General features: G+C 34.2%; 1 protein-coding gene across 1 annotated transcript; it reads left to right on the top strand.

The window, feature by feature from the left end:
• The first annotated feature begins 4,523 nt into the window (after window positions 1–4,523).
• NTS (neurotensin) lies at window positions 4,524–15,998 on the top strand. The gene is made up of 4 exons (XM_006197875.4): window positions 4,524–4,703; window positions 6,948–7,009; window positions 12,641–12,865; window positions 15,219–15,998. The coding sequence occupies exons 1-4, from the start codon at window positions 4,631–4,633 to the stop codon at window positions 15,369–15,371; spliced, it is 513 nt and encodes a 170-aa protein (XP_006197937.1). The 5' UTR covers window positions 4,524–4,630; the 3' UTR covers window positions 15,372–15,998.
• Window positions 15,999–17,437: the final 1,439 nt, after the last annotated feature.

Raw genomic sequence — 17,437 nt, 5'->3', positions numbered from 1 at the left:
ATTAATATTTTCTTTGATATGAGAAACAAGATTATAAGTGAGATCAGCAGTAACTACAATGTGGAGCATCCTTAGTTAAATATGGCAACTCATTAACGTACGAATCCCAGGCAAAGCTTATGTTATCGTTGGAGTGTAAGCTGCAAAATATGCTTTGACTACAGAAATCCATCATCAATTTTTCCACGTTAATTACCTATAAAGATGCAAAGATGCAAGAGCAGAAACAGGAAGAGCCAAAGGGAAATGAGCTGGGAATTTACAGAGATTATGACCAAAGCATGGTTACACATAGTTTGGAAAATTGGACATTTGGTTTACATTTACCTAAGTCTTCAAGGATTGGATTATACGCATTTTGTGTGTAAGATAGTATATGGAGGTGTGTGGGTCTGTGCATGCACATAATTGTTTGTATGTCTAGAAAATGGACCTTAATTGAACAGAAAAATCAATTGAGTTTACAAAGAGACTGGCATCATTGTTTGTTCAGATGAGTCAGAGTTACAGTTCCAAACCAGAGACTCACTGAGAGGAATAGAGTAAACCGGCAAATTATCCTAAGCCCTCAATTGATGAATGCACGTGATCCGAGATGCTTTTCATAAATATATTTTTAAAGTTGACTTTCCCAGTCAGGGAAGAAAAGAATGACTAGAGGAAAGTCTGAGAAAACTGACTTAGTTAAAGGCTCACATCAAATGTTAAGGTTAATGGTAACAAAGGAATTTTCAATAATTGAAATTAAAGTAGAAATTGGGGGGGGAGGAATGTTACAGATGGAAACATGGAAAAACATGTTAGAAATTTAAAATAATCAGTATTTCAGTTCAACTTAGTGAATATGTATTGAGTACATATGAATTGTAAGCCTTGGAAGAACAGGATATACACTGATGGGAGCATCCTTTCCTCTAGAAGTTTACAGTTGTAGGAGAGGAAAAAGAATTTTCTGTTTACTCTTCTGTGGTCTTGGTTGAGACATCCCACCCTCCCCACCTTAGTAACTGATTAACAGTTACAAACATATACATCTCCTATACCCATGGGAGATACCCAGGAAAAATGACCAGCTCCCCAAAACGGTCCAAACCACCCCCCGAAATATTATCTTCAGCTAAAGACAAAAGAAAGCTGATGGGGAGGGGGTTGGAGGAATATCTGTTAATGGAAGATTATCAGGCAAAGCACAGTAAGCCAAGATACGATTGTTTTGCCGTCCACGCCTTCTGCATTGAGAGTTTCCGGAGGGTTAGTCATCCCTCTCTTCCAGGTACTGTGTATATAGAGAGATGCCCCTAAAATGGCGATGTCCCTTCTTAATGTAAATGTCCCTTTAAAAGGGGTAACTTCTGCTCAGTTTTCAGAGCTTCTCTTGCCTTAACTGTATCTTAAAAATAGTCAGCTCAGAATAGTCAGTATGACAAAGAGGCATACTTGGGGGTGTCAAATTCTGCTCCTCTTCATTTCATCACAAATGGGTAGCAGAAACTGGGAAGAGTAGAAGTAGGTGAGACTTTCAGGATTCAAACTTAGAAATGTTTACTTTGATGAGGCCAAATATACAGTCAGTTAAAAATGAAAGATGATGTCAGAAAGTGAGAGATAGGTCAAAGGGAAGGTGGGCTGCAGATTCCAGATGGTAGAAACACCATGGGGTAAGTTTTGGGTATTAAAGTATAAAAAGGTTGGAGAGCCCAGGAAGCTGTATGTAAACGGGTTGATGGAGCCTCCAAAGATACAGGAAGAAATCATCTGGAATTGAAGAAACACTATTTCTTTAATAGTCCCTGAGTTTTGCCATCTCCAAATGAATTATGGTTACAGACCACTCTTTTCCATTGCCAGTCTTTCAGGCAGCATTGTTGATTACTATAAGTAATTAACTAAGAAAGGTCTGACTTCAGTCAGAGTAGATGCTCTCAATCTACTTATGGTAAAGATGTTACAATCTACAGGCACCCCAATAAACCTATTTAGATACATAAGTAGATAAAACCTATTTAGAGTTAGCCACTCTGTGGTGACCTCAAGCTGGAAGGCCAACACCTGAAGATTATCCAAGGGTAATGTTCAAGTTCTTCCTTCGTATTTTAAGAGCTAAGGTAGAATTAAAAGGATTTTAGGCATAAAGACTTCAGAATGAAAATGGTTCTCCCATCTCCCTAGAAAGGTACCTAAAATACTGCAATAATGGCATTGTGAGGGTAATTCCTAAAATATTTTTTAAAGACAATTATCCACACACAGTTCACCCTCAAAACAAATTGTTTAATTGGATTTTCTATAGCTTGAAAGCTTTGGGACTGAAAAGCAGAGGGCTAACATATATTTTTAAAAATGTCACTTAGAAGTCAGATAAAGTTTATTTATCATAATTTTATCACAAAATTACGCATCTTCTTTCGCCCCCAAAAGAAAAATAGTGTATAGCAGGTATCTGATTTTGAATCATTTGACATTTGTTACCACATTCCCTCCAGTTCTTTCAGATTTATCATATTTAAAACAATTCCTACATTGAGAGCTAATGTTAAAGTGATATATTTAAAATGAATTCCCACTATTCTTTCTCTCCTTTTTTTCTAATTAATTAGGAATTAATTTTGTCAGCTTTTCCCTGAGCTTCATATATTAAAGAAATCAGCTGAGGAAAATAGAAATCACACTCCCTTTTTATTATGAGGCTGCTATTACACATTTAAAAAGATTATTCTTTATATTTGCACCTCAAAAGCTCATAAAACAACTAATTTAAATGTCATGCAAAGAATATATAATTTCTTGATTTCTTCATTAAAGTGGCTTTAAAAAGATTCTGGCACAAAGATGCTCTGATAGAAAGAAGTAAACATAATGCTCAGAATTCTGAAGTGATTTCAACGTTAAGCGAAAATTAAAAGCCTTTCAAACTTCTATCGCGCCACCTAGCGGCAAGAAAACAAACATTGGTGTACATAGTTCACATTTCTTTGCCAATTAATTACTCTTTATACATAAAACTTTCCTCAGGTGAGTTGTGTTCAATGTTGTGTTGTATGTAAGTCTATAAAGCAAGCTAAAAGTGGTAAAAATATCACCCATTGTTAAATTCCTAAACTTTAAATCACATGAATGAGTCCTTGCTGTTTTAAATTATTATGAACGTTTTGGAATTAGTCCCTCTTCTTAGGTTTAGGGTAAAATTGACAAGTTAATTCCATAGGCATGTACTATGTAATACAAATTAACTCTCTGTAGAAATCAATTCAGATTTCTTTTATCAATTGTATGGTTCGATTGATTATTTAAGAAGTGAACAATTCTCAGCCACCTTTACCTTCAAATATTCACATTTCTAACAGCATCGTCTTTCCAGATCACTCCATGTGTCCTGAAATACTTAATCCAGAAGAAAATTTTACTCTAAAAGACATTTTGAGCAATTTTGTTCTGAGAACCCCGAGAGGGAATGAGTATCATTGTTACTTATGAAATACGTGCAGACACTGTCTTAGAAATGTGGATGGCGGTTATTTAGGACTGAAGCCTTTCCAGAAGTACAGTCTCATCTTTATGACTATCATAGGGGGAGAAATCTGATGCAATGGTGAAAATCAGTGAGACCGGGATTATAGACGGAACAGGATACAGCATCAAGAATGAATCTAAAAGGAGCAGAGCAGTGCAGACTGCAAAAAGGGAAAGTACCAGAAAACACCAATCACTGGTACAACGGTACAGATTTCCACCTGCTAACAGATAAATGATTTATTGTTGGATCTTGTAAACGTGAAATTGTTTTTCTAAGGCATTCAGCCATAGGTAAGCATACATAATTCAGTCATCTTTCCAGTGACTTAAAAAAGACTCGTCAATTTGTTGAGAAATAATACTCTGTTCCTTACAGCTAGCAGCCTCTTTTTTTCTAATACTGATTTTCTTCCTTTCTCTAAATTCTTTTGCTTAACCTGATATTATAACTAATTCTCTGTTTATCTTCCACTTCTTTCTTCTTCTAGCATGTATTATCTAAGACCTATATTTGTCCCTAGACCACAAAATACTTGTTCAAAAGTGTGGATTATCAGAAAAGAATCCTAACTCTCTAAGGACATCCAAATCTAAAGAATTACTGATTTCAGGCAACCATTCTAGAGATTTTGTTTATATTAGAAATAACAGATCTCATGCTTCAGAAAAGCAAAATGCCAACTTCTTAGAAGTCAGAGAATGAGAGGAAATGGGGAAAGAGGAGTACTGGAAGTTCTTTGTCAGTATGCTCTATATGGAATTGCTTTTGAATGACTCCTGCTGTGCGTCAGAAATCTGGAGCTGCAGGGGCAATTAGAGAAGATGTCACTTTCATGGAGGTTCAGAAGTGGGGGAGAGAGTGAGGGGTAAAGAAAAGGGGGAGGAGGAAGTGGGGAGAGGCGGGGGGGTGGAGATGAAGGGCACATCCTGAAGAGATAATCCCTGTGTACTCGTGACATCATCCCCTGCATATATATGTATATATAGGGCATGGTCAAAGCATCTCTCACAGCTCAGTCACTTCCAAAGTCAGCTGAAGGCAGGAGGCAGTGCTAGAGAGCCCCCTTCAGCCTGTCTCTGGCGTTTATGAACTTGGCTTGCTAGAAAGCTCAAGAAGATGATGGCAGGAATGAAAATTCAGCTGGTGTGCATGATCCTCCTGGCTTTCAGCTCCTGGAGTCTGTGCTCAGGTAAGCTCAGCTCATTTCACAACTCCCTGAAGTGATTTCTTTTTTCATTTCTGCAGTGTGTTGCTACTTACATGAACATATCCAGGGAAAAGAGTTTCTCCCTTATTCTGGGTTTGCTTTTTAGTGATAGCAACTGGATATTTTCTTTCTCTGTCTTTATGATCATAAGCACTAAAAGATTTCATTTTCCTTTCTAAATCTGTGAAGTAATAAAAGGGATTTCAATGAAACACTTTGTGTTCCCATTTGCAATATAAGCACTAAAGAAAAAAAAACGTGTAAAACTTAAATTAGGCTGGTCATTATTTAACAAGAAGTACAGATGTGGTGCCTGTCAAAATGCAAGCCCATAATTAAAAGTGATTCCATTTGAAATATTTTATCTCATTCTCATTGATTCTCTTAGGCTGCAGTGGCTTCTCCCTCCCCCAAATTATTTTTTTAACTATGTGCGTATTAAGATAATAAAGTGAAAACTGATGTTTAATGAACAAAGTGTTATTTGTAGAAAATTATTTCCAGAAAAATACAAAAAAAAAATCCCAAATCCTTTTTAAGAATACATTTTATATAACCTTTCTCTGTGGCAAATAAACATACTATTAATTTGTTTTCTTGCATGGCATTTAAGTTGATTCAGAATGTAATTATCATTCTTATATTAATAAAAGTTATTTACCTGTAGAGTATTTTGCATGTGATAATTAAGAAGAAGCCATACATTGCCGAACATTTATCAATAGTTCACCTTGACAATAAGATTTAAACTTAGAAGAGTAACATGAAATATTATGACTGTAATATGCTCCAATTAATGTTTGAAAAATAATTGAGTGATCACATCAAAGTGAAAAAGAAACAGAAGAGAGATGCAGCAAAAATCATTTAACCTGTTTTATACTGCTATAGCTTGTAAAGGTGACATTGAAATGTTTAACTGAAATTCCTGTTATGATTTTATTTAAATTATGAAATCAAATCTAGCAGGGAACTATAAATGTTATTTAACATAAAATTTCATCTCTTTTGATCATTAGAAAAAGATCTTGAACTTCTAAATTTTGCAAATGTTTTTATGAGATAAATACCAAATTTTCCACAATTATGATTCTATCCAATAGTCACATAAGGTTGAAGGTATATTTAGAGTATATGAAAAAAACTGATTATTTATTAAATACAGTGTTTATTAACTATTGAAACTTCTTGCTGTTATAAGCCAACATGTATGGGGATTTTTTTTAAAATACATTTTTCATACATGGTTAAAGGAATAGTCTTTCCTTTTGAAAAATAGATGGTGCCTCTAAGAAATAGGAGAAGAACATCTCTGGTATAATTTAGTTCTTAGGTACAATTTAACAAAAGTGACACTTTTTTTTAATCAGAGGGTGTAGTGCAAGGAAGAAAGAGTCATTTTAACTTCTGCTTTGTTTTACAATCTATAGGTCAGCGAGGATGAATTAACTCATCTTCTTGCGGTGGTCTATAACTTTATTTCTATTATCTTATAGTATTTCATCAGTTTTTCGTCTCTGTAAAACATTCATCAGTGGAAACTGGAAAGAATATTCTAAAAAAAATGAGAAATCCATTTTCAACACTATAGTACACGTATTGATGGACAACTCCACTTTTGCTTAAACAATTTCTTTAATAGACTGTGATAAAATGCTAAATGCACATAATTCTAATTTCTTGTTTAAAGTAGAAAAACAAATCTTTTAAATTGTGTTTTGTAAAACAGCATCTTAAATTAATCTCAGTGTCTTTCTTAGTCTAAAATTATCAATGAGCATTTATTTTTGGTCTTGTCTTGAAAACGTCCCTTGTACTTACCTTTTCATTATATTGATGTTTTTAAAAATATCAATATGCATATATTCTATATATGCAAACTATTGCTGGTAAAAATTAACCAGGATACATGATAAAATATCTATTATATAATATAATCATTTTTTAATATTTAGATACAGAGATTAAACTATTTCAAATCATCAGTAGCTCTCTTAACATAAAATCATGTGCTTATTTTCTTAAAAGTGCTTCTATTATTTTATTCTGTTAGCCTAAAATTCAACTATAATTATTTTTTTCTAAATATTATTTTAGGGAGGATAAAACATAGGAAAGAGAATAAATTTCTAAGATAAAAATTTTTTGAGATTAATCTTAAATCTTTAGATTACAATATATGATATGTGATTATATTGTAAACATGTGGTTTTTGATTTTACTCAGATTCAGAAGAGGAAATGAAAGCATTAGAAGCAGATTTATTGACCAATATGCATACATCAAAGGTAACTTTTTCTTTTTTTTTTTTCAAACTAAAGACTGAGAAACATAGGAGCTCTAATTATAAACATGGTGTCCTTTTCCTATAGTAATGACTTCCTATTGAAACTGAAAAGTTCATTGGAAGGCATTTCCTTTTTTGGGAAACTTTCCCTTAAGTTCAAAGGACTTAAGGGTGTTGATGTGACAGGGAAAGAAATTATAGTGACTATCAATCACCATATTGCAGATTTAATTAAGTAGTCACGTATTATTTATGTGAACATGAAAATGTGTTTCTAAAACTTCATTTCTGTTCCAATCACATTTTGTATGATGGAAGGTATGTTGGCCTTGAGTCAAACACATAAATGAAAACTGAGTGACATTCTTGCCTTTTTTGTTATACTGGGGGAAGGGAAATGGAGTTCCTAAGTTAAAAATGAAAGTCCGTAAAAGAAAAAAACAAAAACAAACAAAAAAAAAGCAAACAAACAAAAAAAAATGAAAGTCCGTGAAATCCCTGGAAGAAATGTGGTAGAGAGCAAAGAACAATAAACTGGCAAACAGAAGCCTTGCGACCTAACCCTGCAACTGTGACTTGTGAACTATTTGATCTTAAGCAAGGGGGTTAGTTAACATTGCTACCTTTGTTTCCTTATGTTTAAATGCTGGGGTTGGAGTTCATTACCTCCTGGACATTTGCATTAAGTCCAGCCCTGGATTCCAGTTCTCCTCATAACACTGAAGTATTATCAGTACCTGCTTGTTTTTAGTGAATCAAGGTCAAGTGAAACTTTGTACTGGACCCTATTACTCCTCTCTTAGGGTCTTGAAACCAAGTTTCCTAGACACCAACCTGTATCTAGGAATAGAACTCAATTAGAATATACTGATTACCATGCTACCTCACAATATTGATTTACGTGGCATGAGTTAATCAGTGTGCATCTAAGTGTAGAATTAGAGAACAATTCTCTAATCCTCAAAGAGAAGCATATTTTGAGATGAGGGAGTCACTCGGTGCAGTCACAGTTACAACACCGGTATCAAGTCTGAGGACTCAACAAATGCTATGGTAAGAAAGTAAATGCTCAAATCTCCTGTCTAATTTCTGAAGCAACACTTCAGTTCAGGCTTCTCTTCCCCAGCTGGATGAGCATGTGTGAGGTGCAAGAACCCCTGGTATGTAAGTAGACTTACATTCGATAGTGGGTGTGAAGGGGAAGTACCCACTTGTGTGTGTGTTTGCGAGCCTGTGGCACTATTATCTGAAAGCTAACAGAGAGGTTTTCTACTCTGGTCCTTAAAAGACATTTGGGGAAAGTTTAAGCGCACGTATACTTCCACAATTGCCAGATCTATAAAATTTAAACACGTGGAAACCAAATCCTACCATAATTTGGTAGGTTTCCTGTCAAGAATGATCAAATTTTGTTCAGTCATTAAAACTCAATGACCAAATATATTTAATCTTAAAATAACAGAGCCTTTGTTTAATACTCAATCAGAATAGCAGTGGCTACAATCACTTCAACTCAAGTACAGGAAGACAAGTGAAATCAATAGTCTGTTTTGGAAAACAGGGCAGATTAGAATGCCTTCGTGTCTTGGTAGAGAGTTTGCCTCTATGATTCCAAGTTTACATTGACACATAAAGGTCCTCAATGATCTCCAGAATGTGGTATGGTGTGGGAAGTGTTAGCTACTTTGCAAAAATGTGGGAGTAGAGGTTATGATTCCCTTCCTGGCCAAGACACTGCAAGGGGAAAACAATTCTAGTATCTGAAGTGGTTTACTTTTATTCTTAAGGGAGATACATACTAAAGCATAGGCATAATAAAATATTTCTCTTTCATTCAGTCATGAGATATATCTCTAAAACAGATCATGGAGGAAAAATTGAATCCCACTTCCTTCCTTTCATTGAAAGAAGTAAAATACAGATTCTGATGAGGAAGCAACCAGAAACATAATGATGCCAATTTTGCTGCTAGTATGGGAACCAGAAGTTCATTTCTTATTTTTTTTTTACAAAACTATTATCACTTATTTCTCTGTGATTCAATGAGTTTTTGGTGTGTGTAGAGTTCTATGCAAATGAAAACTCTGAACTTTTGACCATTTTAACCAAACTGCTATTTTTAAGAATCTAAGAGAATATTTGATGCTGGTATAACCCCATTATTAAAAGCTTCAGAATACTTCAGCTTCCTTCTTGCCACTCTTCAGGTAAAATATGTGAGCAATTTCCATTTTAAAGTAAAACTTTAGATATTGAAATATTAATGTGGAAATTAGTCACAGAGAGCCAAGGAAGATTCCAAAGCCTGCAGAGAAGAAGACAAAGAAATTGTTTCTTACAATATAATTCTCTTTGTTACCAATGCTAGTGCTTTGGTATAGTTTTATCAAGAAGAACTTCATTAGTATGCTTTCTTCAGGCTCTCAAAAAGCTGTTGGAATGTTGTCATTTCCTATGAGCAAAGTCCATACCTTGTATACAGTAAGAGTTTAATAAATGTTTATGAATTAACAATGGGAATTAAGGATATATTACTAGCACTTGCCTTTTGTATTCCATATAAAAATTTCAGGGCTCCACTGAAGATGATGAATTATTTTTAGTTAGGTGAAATGCTTGAATTCACCATGAATTTACCAATTCACCAACTTAAATGCTTTTAATACACTTGAGTTCAGTGTATTACAGGGAGTGAACATTAGTCACATAAATTAATCACATAAATTAAATTTCAATTACAGAAATTGAAATTTGACCAGGATCTTATTTGGTATTAGAAAATTTAATCAAAAAGAATAAGTAAGAACCATAAATGTTCTTGTTTTCCTTAATTTGAAAACAAGAGAAGACAATATTCAAAATTTCTTATCTATAGGCTTAGGTCTATTATAAACATTTATATAAAATAATTTAACAAATAAGAATGTTTACTGTTAAAGAAAAATTATTCATGGCACTTGTTAAAGATAGCAAGGAAGACTTTACTCTAGAGGAACTATTGCAATAGGGATTTTGCAAAGATCAGGCTCAACTCCAAAGACAACAAGGACAAGTTGGGGATTTACAGCAGCCAAAGAGCAAGGTGAGGGGTCAGTATATGGAAAATTACCAAGAAGAAACATTAAGTCTAGGAGGATTCTTGATAGAAGCTCAACAGAATTCTGAAATCGAGGGTGGAAGTTTAATCAAATACCAAGGTAATCAGATACCAAACGTGACATATTTTTATGTTCTCAAATACATGTCTATTTAGGCATCCTATGGAGAAGACTGCTGTCTCTGCTGTGCTTCCAAAGTATGACAGGGGCTAATGTGACATTAAATAAGAGTACTGAGTGATTTAGTGACTATTCTGACAGAAGGGAACGAGATGATTTACCCAGTTTCCTTATCTGAAAAATAATCGGACAGCACAAGTCCTGAAAGATGTTTTATGAATAAAGCACTTTATGGTTGATTAGTTTGGGGGAACATTGTATATTATTTTGGCACAATTGCAACAAAAGTTACAATGAATATTTACAAATAAAAAGCTCTGGGGATACCTACATTCAAGAAGCCTTTAAATTTCCTTTAAATTCAAGTTTTCCAACTTACTTGGCAGTGGAACTCCTTTTTAAAAACAATAAGAGCAAAACTAGTATTCTAAGGGAAACACTTTAGAAAACACTCAATCAGCTCTAAAGAGCTTTCCAAATGTAAAATTGCTGTATCCCATTAATTGGCAAGACGTAAGGTATTATTGCCACACAATGGAGCACGTTGCCTCTAAGTTTCCCATAGCAGAAACATTCCCTCAATGGCTGATAATCATATTCAAGGGGCATAGTTGAAAGGATTGCCAAACTGGTTGAAAATATTATAGTGAATATCTTTGTACTCTCAGACTTTCATGGCCCTAGGATAAAATCTTAATCAAAGGGTAGGCACATTTACAGTCTTAATACATAGTGCCAAAACACCTTTCAAGAAGTTATACCAATGTATATTCAGACTAACAAATATTTAGAAGAGAAAGTGTCTGTTTCTCCATATCCCCATAAGTACATGGAGTGTACTTACATTTTTTAAAGTCTTCAGATCTGATGGTAGCCAAGATGAACATCACTCTATGTATTTCTATTACATATTTCTTCTTTGATGAGTGATTCTGTGACATATCTGCTCATATTACTTATCTGAGGTTTAACATTTTTTCAGTTTTTTTTTAAATTGAGGCATTCACCATTTTCTTTTTGAAGAACTCCACCTGTGTTAAGTATATTAACATTTTGTGGCAGCTTTTACAATATATCTTGCTTTTGATTTTAGTGCAGGGTATTAATTTCCCAGAGAGATAATTTACACATTGATGTATTTAAAATCATCTTTTTCTTTATGGATTCTGGTTTGGATATTTGCTTAATGATATTTTCCCAAATGTATAAAATAAATTCTATATACTTACATACTTTCATATTTACTCCTATTTAACCCATCTGGATATTACTTGCAATATGTCAGTAAAGGTTATAACTAGCTCTAAATCCAGATTTCCCCAGCCAATTGTCCCAAGAAGTTCAAATGCAAACTTTGTTCTATGCTTTTCACTCATATGTTTTTAGATCAGTTTTTCAACATTCTGTTCTCTTTTGTTGAGTCTTATATTTAATCTTGCTCTATGAATTCACTCTGATTACTGCAGCTTTAAAATACATTTTAATATCTGTAGACTAAGTCCCTTCCCATTACATTTTTATTTTTCTAAATATTCTTAATTCCCGCACATTCATACTTGCAAACTAACTTTATAATTATTTTGCTACATCCCTTCCTCTAATTTCCAGTCTCCCCACATTTTCCTAATTGGAACTTAGATTTGCAACTGCATCGCATTTGGAGACTAATTCAGAGAACTGACACCAATAGAATTGATACTATTGCTATTGAGTCTTTTCATCACTCTATGGTTATTCAAAAAAAAATTTTTTATGTTCTTTGGAAAGAATTTCTGCTTTTATTCATCTATGCCCTTGGAGATGTTTGTTAATTTGTATTGATTATTTTACATTTAGGTTCTCCTAAAATTGGCACATGGGAAAGATGTCAATTATGGTAATAATGGTTTCAGATAAGATCTTATTAGAAAAGGATGGCTATTTTAGAAAATATTATAAATTTCAAATAAATAAATTAATCAGCTGTGATGTTGCCTGTGACAACTGTTAATGTGTGAAATGGGTTAGTGATCTCAGCCACTGTAATCATCCCAGTCTGAGTACCATCTTGGTCTCTGCTCCATTGGGCACTGAACTGAAGTATAATAGAGGTTGGCATTTTTAATATTTTCATCTGTGACATATACATATATATTTATGTCTTTCTACTTACTGTCATTTCTGTTTTCTTACTTTGCTCATGTATGCATACATGTTTGGGTATAACTTCATTGCATTGTTTAAATAAAGGGTATGAAGCATTGACACTATTCAACTTTGTGATGTGAAAGTTACTAAACTAATAATAGTGCTCTTTGTCAGACTACAGTAACAATTAGATTCTAGAATGTAATGGCTTAGAGCAATAAAAATGCATTTCTTACTCATGTAGCAACAGATTTTAACTGTAATAATTATTTGTCTCTGTACTTCAGATCAGTAAAGCAGGTATTCCCTCTTGGAAGATGACCCTGCTAAATGTTTGCAGTCTTATAAACAACCTGAACAGCCAAGCCGAGGAAACAGGAGAGTTTCATGAAGAGGAGCTTATTACAAGAAGGAAATTTCCCACTGCCTTAGATGGCTTTAGTTTGGAAGCAATGTTGACAATATACCAGCTCCGAAAAATCTGTCACAGCAGGGCCTTTCAACACTGGGAGGTAAAACAAAACAGAATATGAAATGATTATGGTTATACTAGTTAGCTCTCATTTGTACTGATTTTTTTTTTTAATCTTGACAATTATTGTAACAGGAAGACTTACAAATACTAGAGCATAATAAACCATGTGTTTTGGTTAACATTCCTTCAGATCTTCAGAGTGTCCTCCAAATATTTGGAGTTTAGCAAAATATTTTTTCTTCGGTCTTAAAAGGGGGATATATCTTAAGGCAGATTTGAGCCACATGCTTGTATTGTGCTTAAATGGGTGGCATGCTTAGGCAATTTTATTTTTTTTTTTTTGGTGGTGGTGGCAGTGGTGGTATGCCTGAATTTTGAATTCTCTATATTTCTCAGAAATGCTAAGTCATGTGTATTTATCTATAAACAAACACAGAACACAAAAGGCTCCATTTGTATTTAAACATATTAGGCAAATAAAACTGGAATGATAGGGAGATATATATATATATAGATATATAGATACATATATATATATCTATATATCTATATATATATTTCTATTTTAATTGAATATGTGCATTGTGGATTTCAGTTATCTTTAGAAACTAAACTAGGTACACTATGGCTAACACAGCCAAATTTTATCATACAGAACTACGACAAAGGATGAATCAGTTGTATTAAACACCACACTGGTGACTCACCACCATTGGCTTGGAAATGTTTGTTTGGAGGAGAAAAGAGAAATGAAAATGTTTAAAAAAAAAAAAAAAGAAGAAGAAGAAGAAGAAATGTAAAACATTTTCCCAACAAGAGAAACATTTCTCTCAGATTAACCCCCTAAGAGAAATTTGCTTCATGTTTTATATTCTGCGCTTACACCAACGCTGGGCATCTGGGGGCCTGAGGCTGCCTTCCCTCTAATATAACAAAACAATCTCTATAACACACTATCACAGAGATACCCTGTGGAAAAGAGGAAATGCAATGCAGAACTTCTAGTGTTGATTCTAATTTGTAAACAAAAAAGTTTTTTTAAAAAAACCCAGAAAAGCCAGCCTTAATTTTTCTTGCTGGACTGTTTCTCTCTTAATTACAATTCCAGCTAAATGGTTTTCTCTTTATTAAGTCAATAAAACTTTAAAAAATGCTCATTTTAACACGGGAAAATGTCAATTATGTGCTGTTTATCCGGGAAAAAACTCAATAAACTATTATGCAGGCAAACCAGATGCACATAAGATTAAAACTTTTGCTATTTTAAATGTTATTGAGTGACTTAAAATAAAATGATAATAGTATTCAGAGCCTAGTACAACTAATTACAGACTACACGCACACAGAGAAAGAAAGACTGAGAAACTAGATTGTCTGACAGTAGCTATTTTTCCTTCTCTGCAGTTGAATAGCTGTGGGTTGAAATAAAGCACTTGTGATACAATTCAATTCAATGCATATGGATTATGGTTAAAAACTTAATCTCCTGCCAGTATTGGTTATAGTCACCCCAAAGTTTAGAAGACAGTCACAAGAGTAAATACAATTCTTGTCTTGGGCATTGATTTTTAAAAAAATTTTATGTAGATCATGTGCAAAACTCTGGAAAGAGTTCTTAAATATTTTATGCCTGTTGCGAATGATCAGAACAGTACTGTCAGAAAAAAAAAAGCATTTGGAACTAATTTTAGAATGGGGCATACTCAATTAATACAGTAGCCAAAATTCTACATGTAAATTAACTCCCTTGAGTTTTTGAATGTGAACTAGCTTTCAATGACCAATTATTAAGCTCCATAATCTAAGGATCTTTACCATTTACACAGAGCTTTCAGGTGTGTTAATTTCTACTTCTGAGTAAATAGGCAGAACGGGCCCCACTCTGTGACTGAGAAGCGTTACTTTAGAACGGTTTTCAAGTCAAATCAGTAACTAACTGAACTGAATATAAAATTCTATGGACCTCTGAGGCCAAACTTGGCTTACTAGATTCTAAACTCTATATTTGTTTGGTTTATGTTATATTTCCATAATATTTTGGTCTATCATCAGTTCAAGCCTGAAAAATACTCAAAGTTATATTACGTGTGCTCCGTCAGTTGGAGGTATTAATATATGATCTTGACAAATAAAGAAAAATTTTTAAAAAGGCTAGCCAGATGAACTAGGAAGAACACTGAACAGAGAATTAGAAAAATCATGTTCTTATCCTATTTCAGCCACTGAATGGCCACCAGTCCTTGGGCAAAGCACTTAATTACTTTAAACCCCATATATCTTATCTACACATGTCTTATTGTCTGAATAGCAAATGAATTAAAATGTAGAAAAATACTCTGAAATGGAATATGTGATGCATATGTAAGTTTCATTCATATTCTATCTTGCAGTTAATTCAGGAAGATGTGCTTGATAGTGGAAATGACAAAAATGAAAAGGAAGAAGTTATAAAGAGAAAAATTCCTTACATTCTGAAACGGCAGCTGTATGAGAATAAACCTAGGAGACCCTACATACTCAAAAGAGGTTCTTACTACTACTGAGAGGCTAAATGTTTTCTTTACACATGATTGTGATTTATCATCCTTAAGTAAATATCAAAATATATTTGTGTGAGAATGTGGCAGAACACAATTATCTTGTCTCTTCTATAATTGTGGTTTATTTGATGTGACTTTTCTGCATTAATATAAATTGGACTAAATGTTTTCAAATAAATCTAGATCTTGAGCATGACATGTTGTGTATAATTGGAGTAAATATTGATTAAGTCACATATAGAATGTTTTTGTAATTTTGCAAAGCACTTAATGGGTTGTTGAACCAGTTAAAATGTTTGACATTCTAAACCAAATTATGAGAGATTATAACAGAGTCTTAAGGCAAAGTCTAGCCCATATGTCATTAACCCAAAACAAAGTAATAGCACCCGTTTTATTATCTCACTAATGTTTTATTAAATTGAGAGAAATACGTGCTCTTTTCCAAGAGTCACTCATGAATCACTCAGATATGGGGACGTTAACAGTAGTAAAATAAGACCATCTTAAAAGAATGATGAATGAATTATTGTTAATTGTGCCTGTCTTAATGACCTTCAACTGAATTTGTTTCTTCTGTTAAATGAACTTAATGGCTAATTAAAAAAAAAGCAAAACCCAAGCCATCAGAATCATGTTTCTTTGCAGATTTACTTGCATTAGAAGAGTTGCCTTTTACTGATTATTTTCCCCCTCACATCCAGTAAGTGATAGCTTTATTTGTAACCTCACTGAGGAATCTGTGTGATGAATATTTTTCCTAATTGGGAGAACATTCTTGAGGCAAACGGAACACTTGAAATAACTCCTCATAAATTTCCTTTAGGACCGTACTTACAGTCTCATAAGCCCTCACAACCTTTCTGTCCCACCATTAGTTGTGGCCTCCTAGATCCCCACTCTTACAGGGGGCCTTGGGAGACATCTCTTTACAGCGTTGCAGGCTGGTCCTGTAGTCATCTGTGAAGGAAAGTATCAGGATTTGAGCTATCCTGGAGTTGAGGAGTTTTGAAAATTCTCTGTCTTCTTGATGAGATTGCCCCTCCCCTAGGCTACACCACACTCAGTAGGATTTAAGTGTAGCCCACCAATCTCATAGTTCTTCTAGTAAAACCTTGACTTCTTACAACCACCTCCCCACCATCTTTTACAATCCTATCAGCTTCAACATTAAAAAGTGCCCAAAGCAGCACTGATCCTAAGAAGGAAATTATTTCATAGTGATTAGGAGTGTCTACTCGGAGTCAGAATGCCCAGATTTAGCTCCACTATTACTAGTAATCTTGGAGAACGTATTTAACCTCTGTATTTCTTCAACTACAAAATGTGGGGCCTAGGGGAAGATAAAATGATCTGACACTATGTAAAATACTTAGAATGGTGTCTGGAATATATTAATAACACACTAAAGTTCTGGCCACTTTCATACCATTTTTCCCTTCTCTTTCAAAAACTACAGAGCATAGCACAATTTCATGTCCTAACCCGCCGTGTTTTGAACAACTGCTGATCTCCTAATCCCTTGCTTCATTCATTTTCCTTGAGGACCTCCACATACATGTGCAAGATTCATCCAGTAATCTTCCTTCTCAGTTCCTGACCTCTTCCAATAATAAACATTTTATCCATTCATCTCACTCCATCACTTCCATGGTCGTACCATAGAATTTCTCACTACCAATAAATTCAACCTCTCTGAAATCTCAGTTTCAAGCACTCTATTCTCTACACATCATCTTCTCTTTCTAGGTCACATAATACATCACTTTCACTCTAAAATGTATGATCCCATCTAATCCATTGTCCCCTCCTCTTTTTACTCTTCCCCTTCTAATCATGCCCTCACTTTACACTTCACTTGGCTTAGATTCTATGGCCCAAACTAAAGTCACTCCCTGTTACTGTCAACTTCCTGTCCTTTTACCTTATGAGCCCGTGGAAACACTAGTTGTGACACTGAAATCCCTCCCAATTCTGACCTCCCCTCAGAAGCTGAACACAGCTGGAGAAATGCACCCAAACTTGTTGAAGACTCACGCTTAAAATTTATGACCACAACTCTCAAGTGG

This window comes from Vicugna pacos, chromosome 12, assembly GCF_048564905.1.
Source record: "Vicugna pacos chromosome 12, VicPac4, whole genome shotgun sequence".
Taxonomy (NCBI): domain Eukaryota; kingdom Metazoa; phylum Chordata; class Mammalia; order Artiodactyla; family Camelidae; genus Vicugna; species Vicugna pacos.
The sequence above is the reverse complement of the archived record's forward strand: the minus strand, read 5'-3'. Positions and strand labels throughout refer to the sequence as shown.

Excerpts from the sequence above, each read along its gene's own strand:
- NTS (XM_006197875.4), top strand. The coding sequence starts at position 4,631 with ATGATGGCAGGAATGAAAATTCAGCTGGTGTGCATGATCCTCCTGGCT. Across the intron at positions 4,704-6,947 it reads CTCCTGGAGTCTGTGCTCAG|ATTCAGAAGAGGAAATGAAA; the intron begins GTAAGCTCAGCT and ends GATTTTACTCAG. Across the intron at positions 12,866-15,218 it reads GGGCCTTTCAACACTGGGAG|TTAATTCAGGAAGATGTGCT; the intron begins GTAAAACAAAAC and ends TCTATCTTGCAG.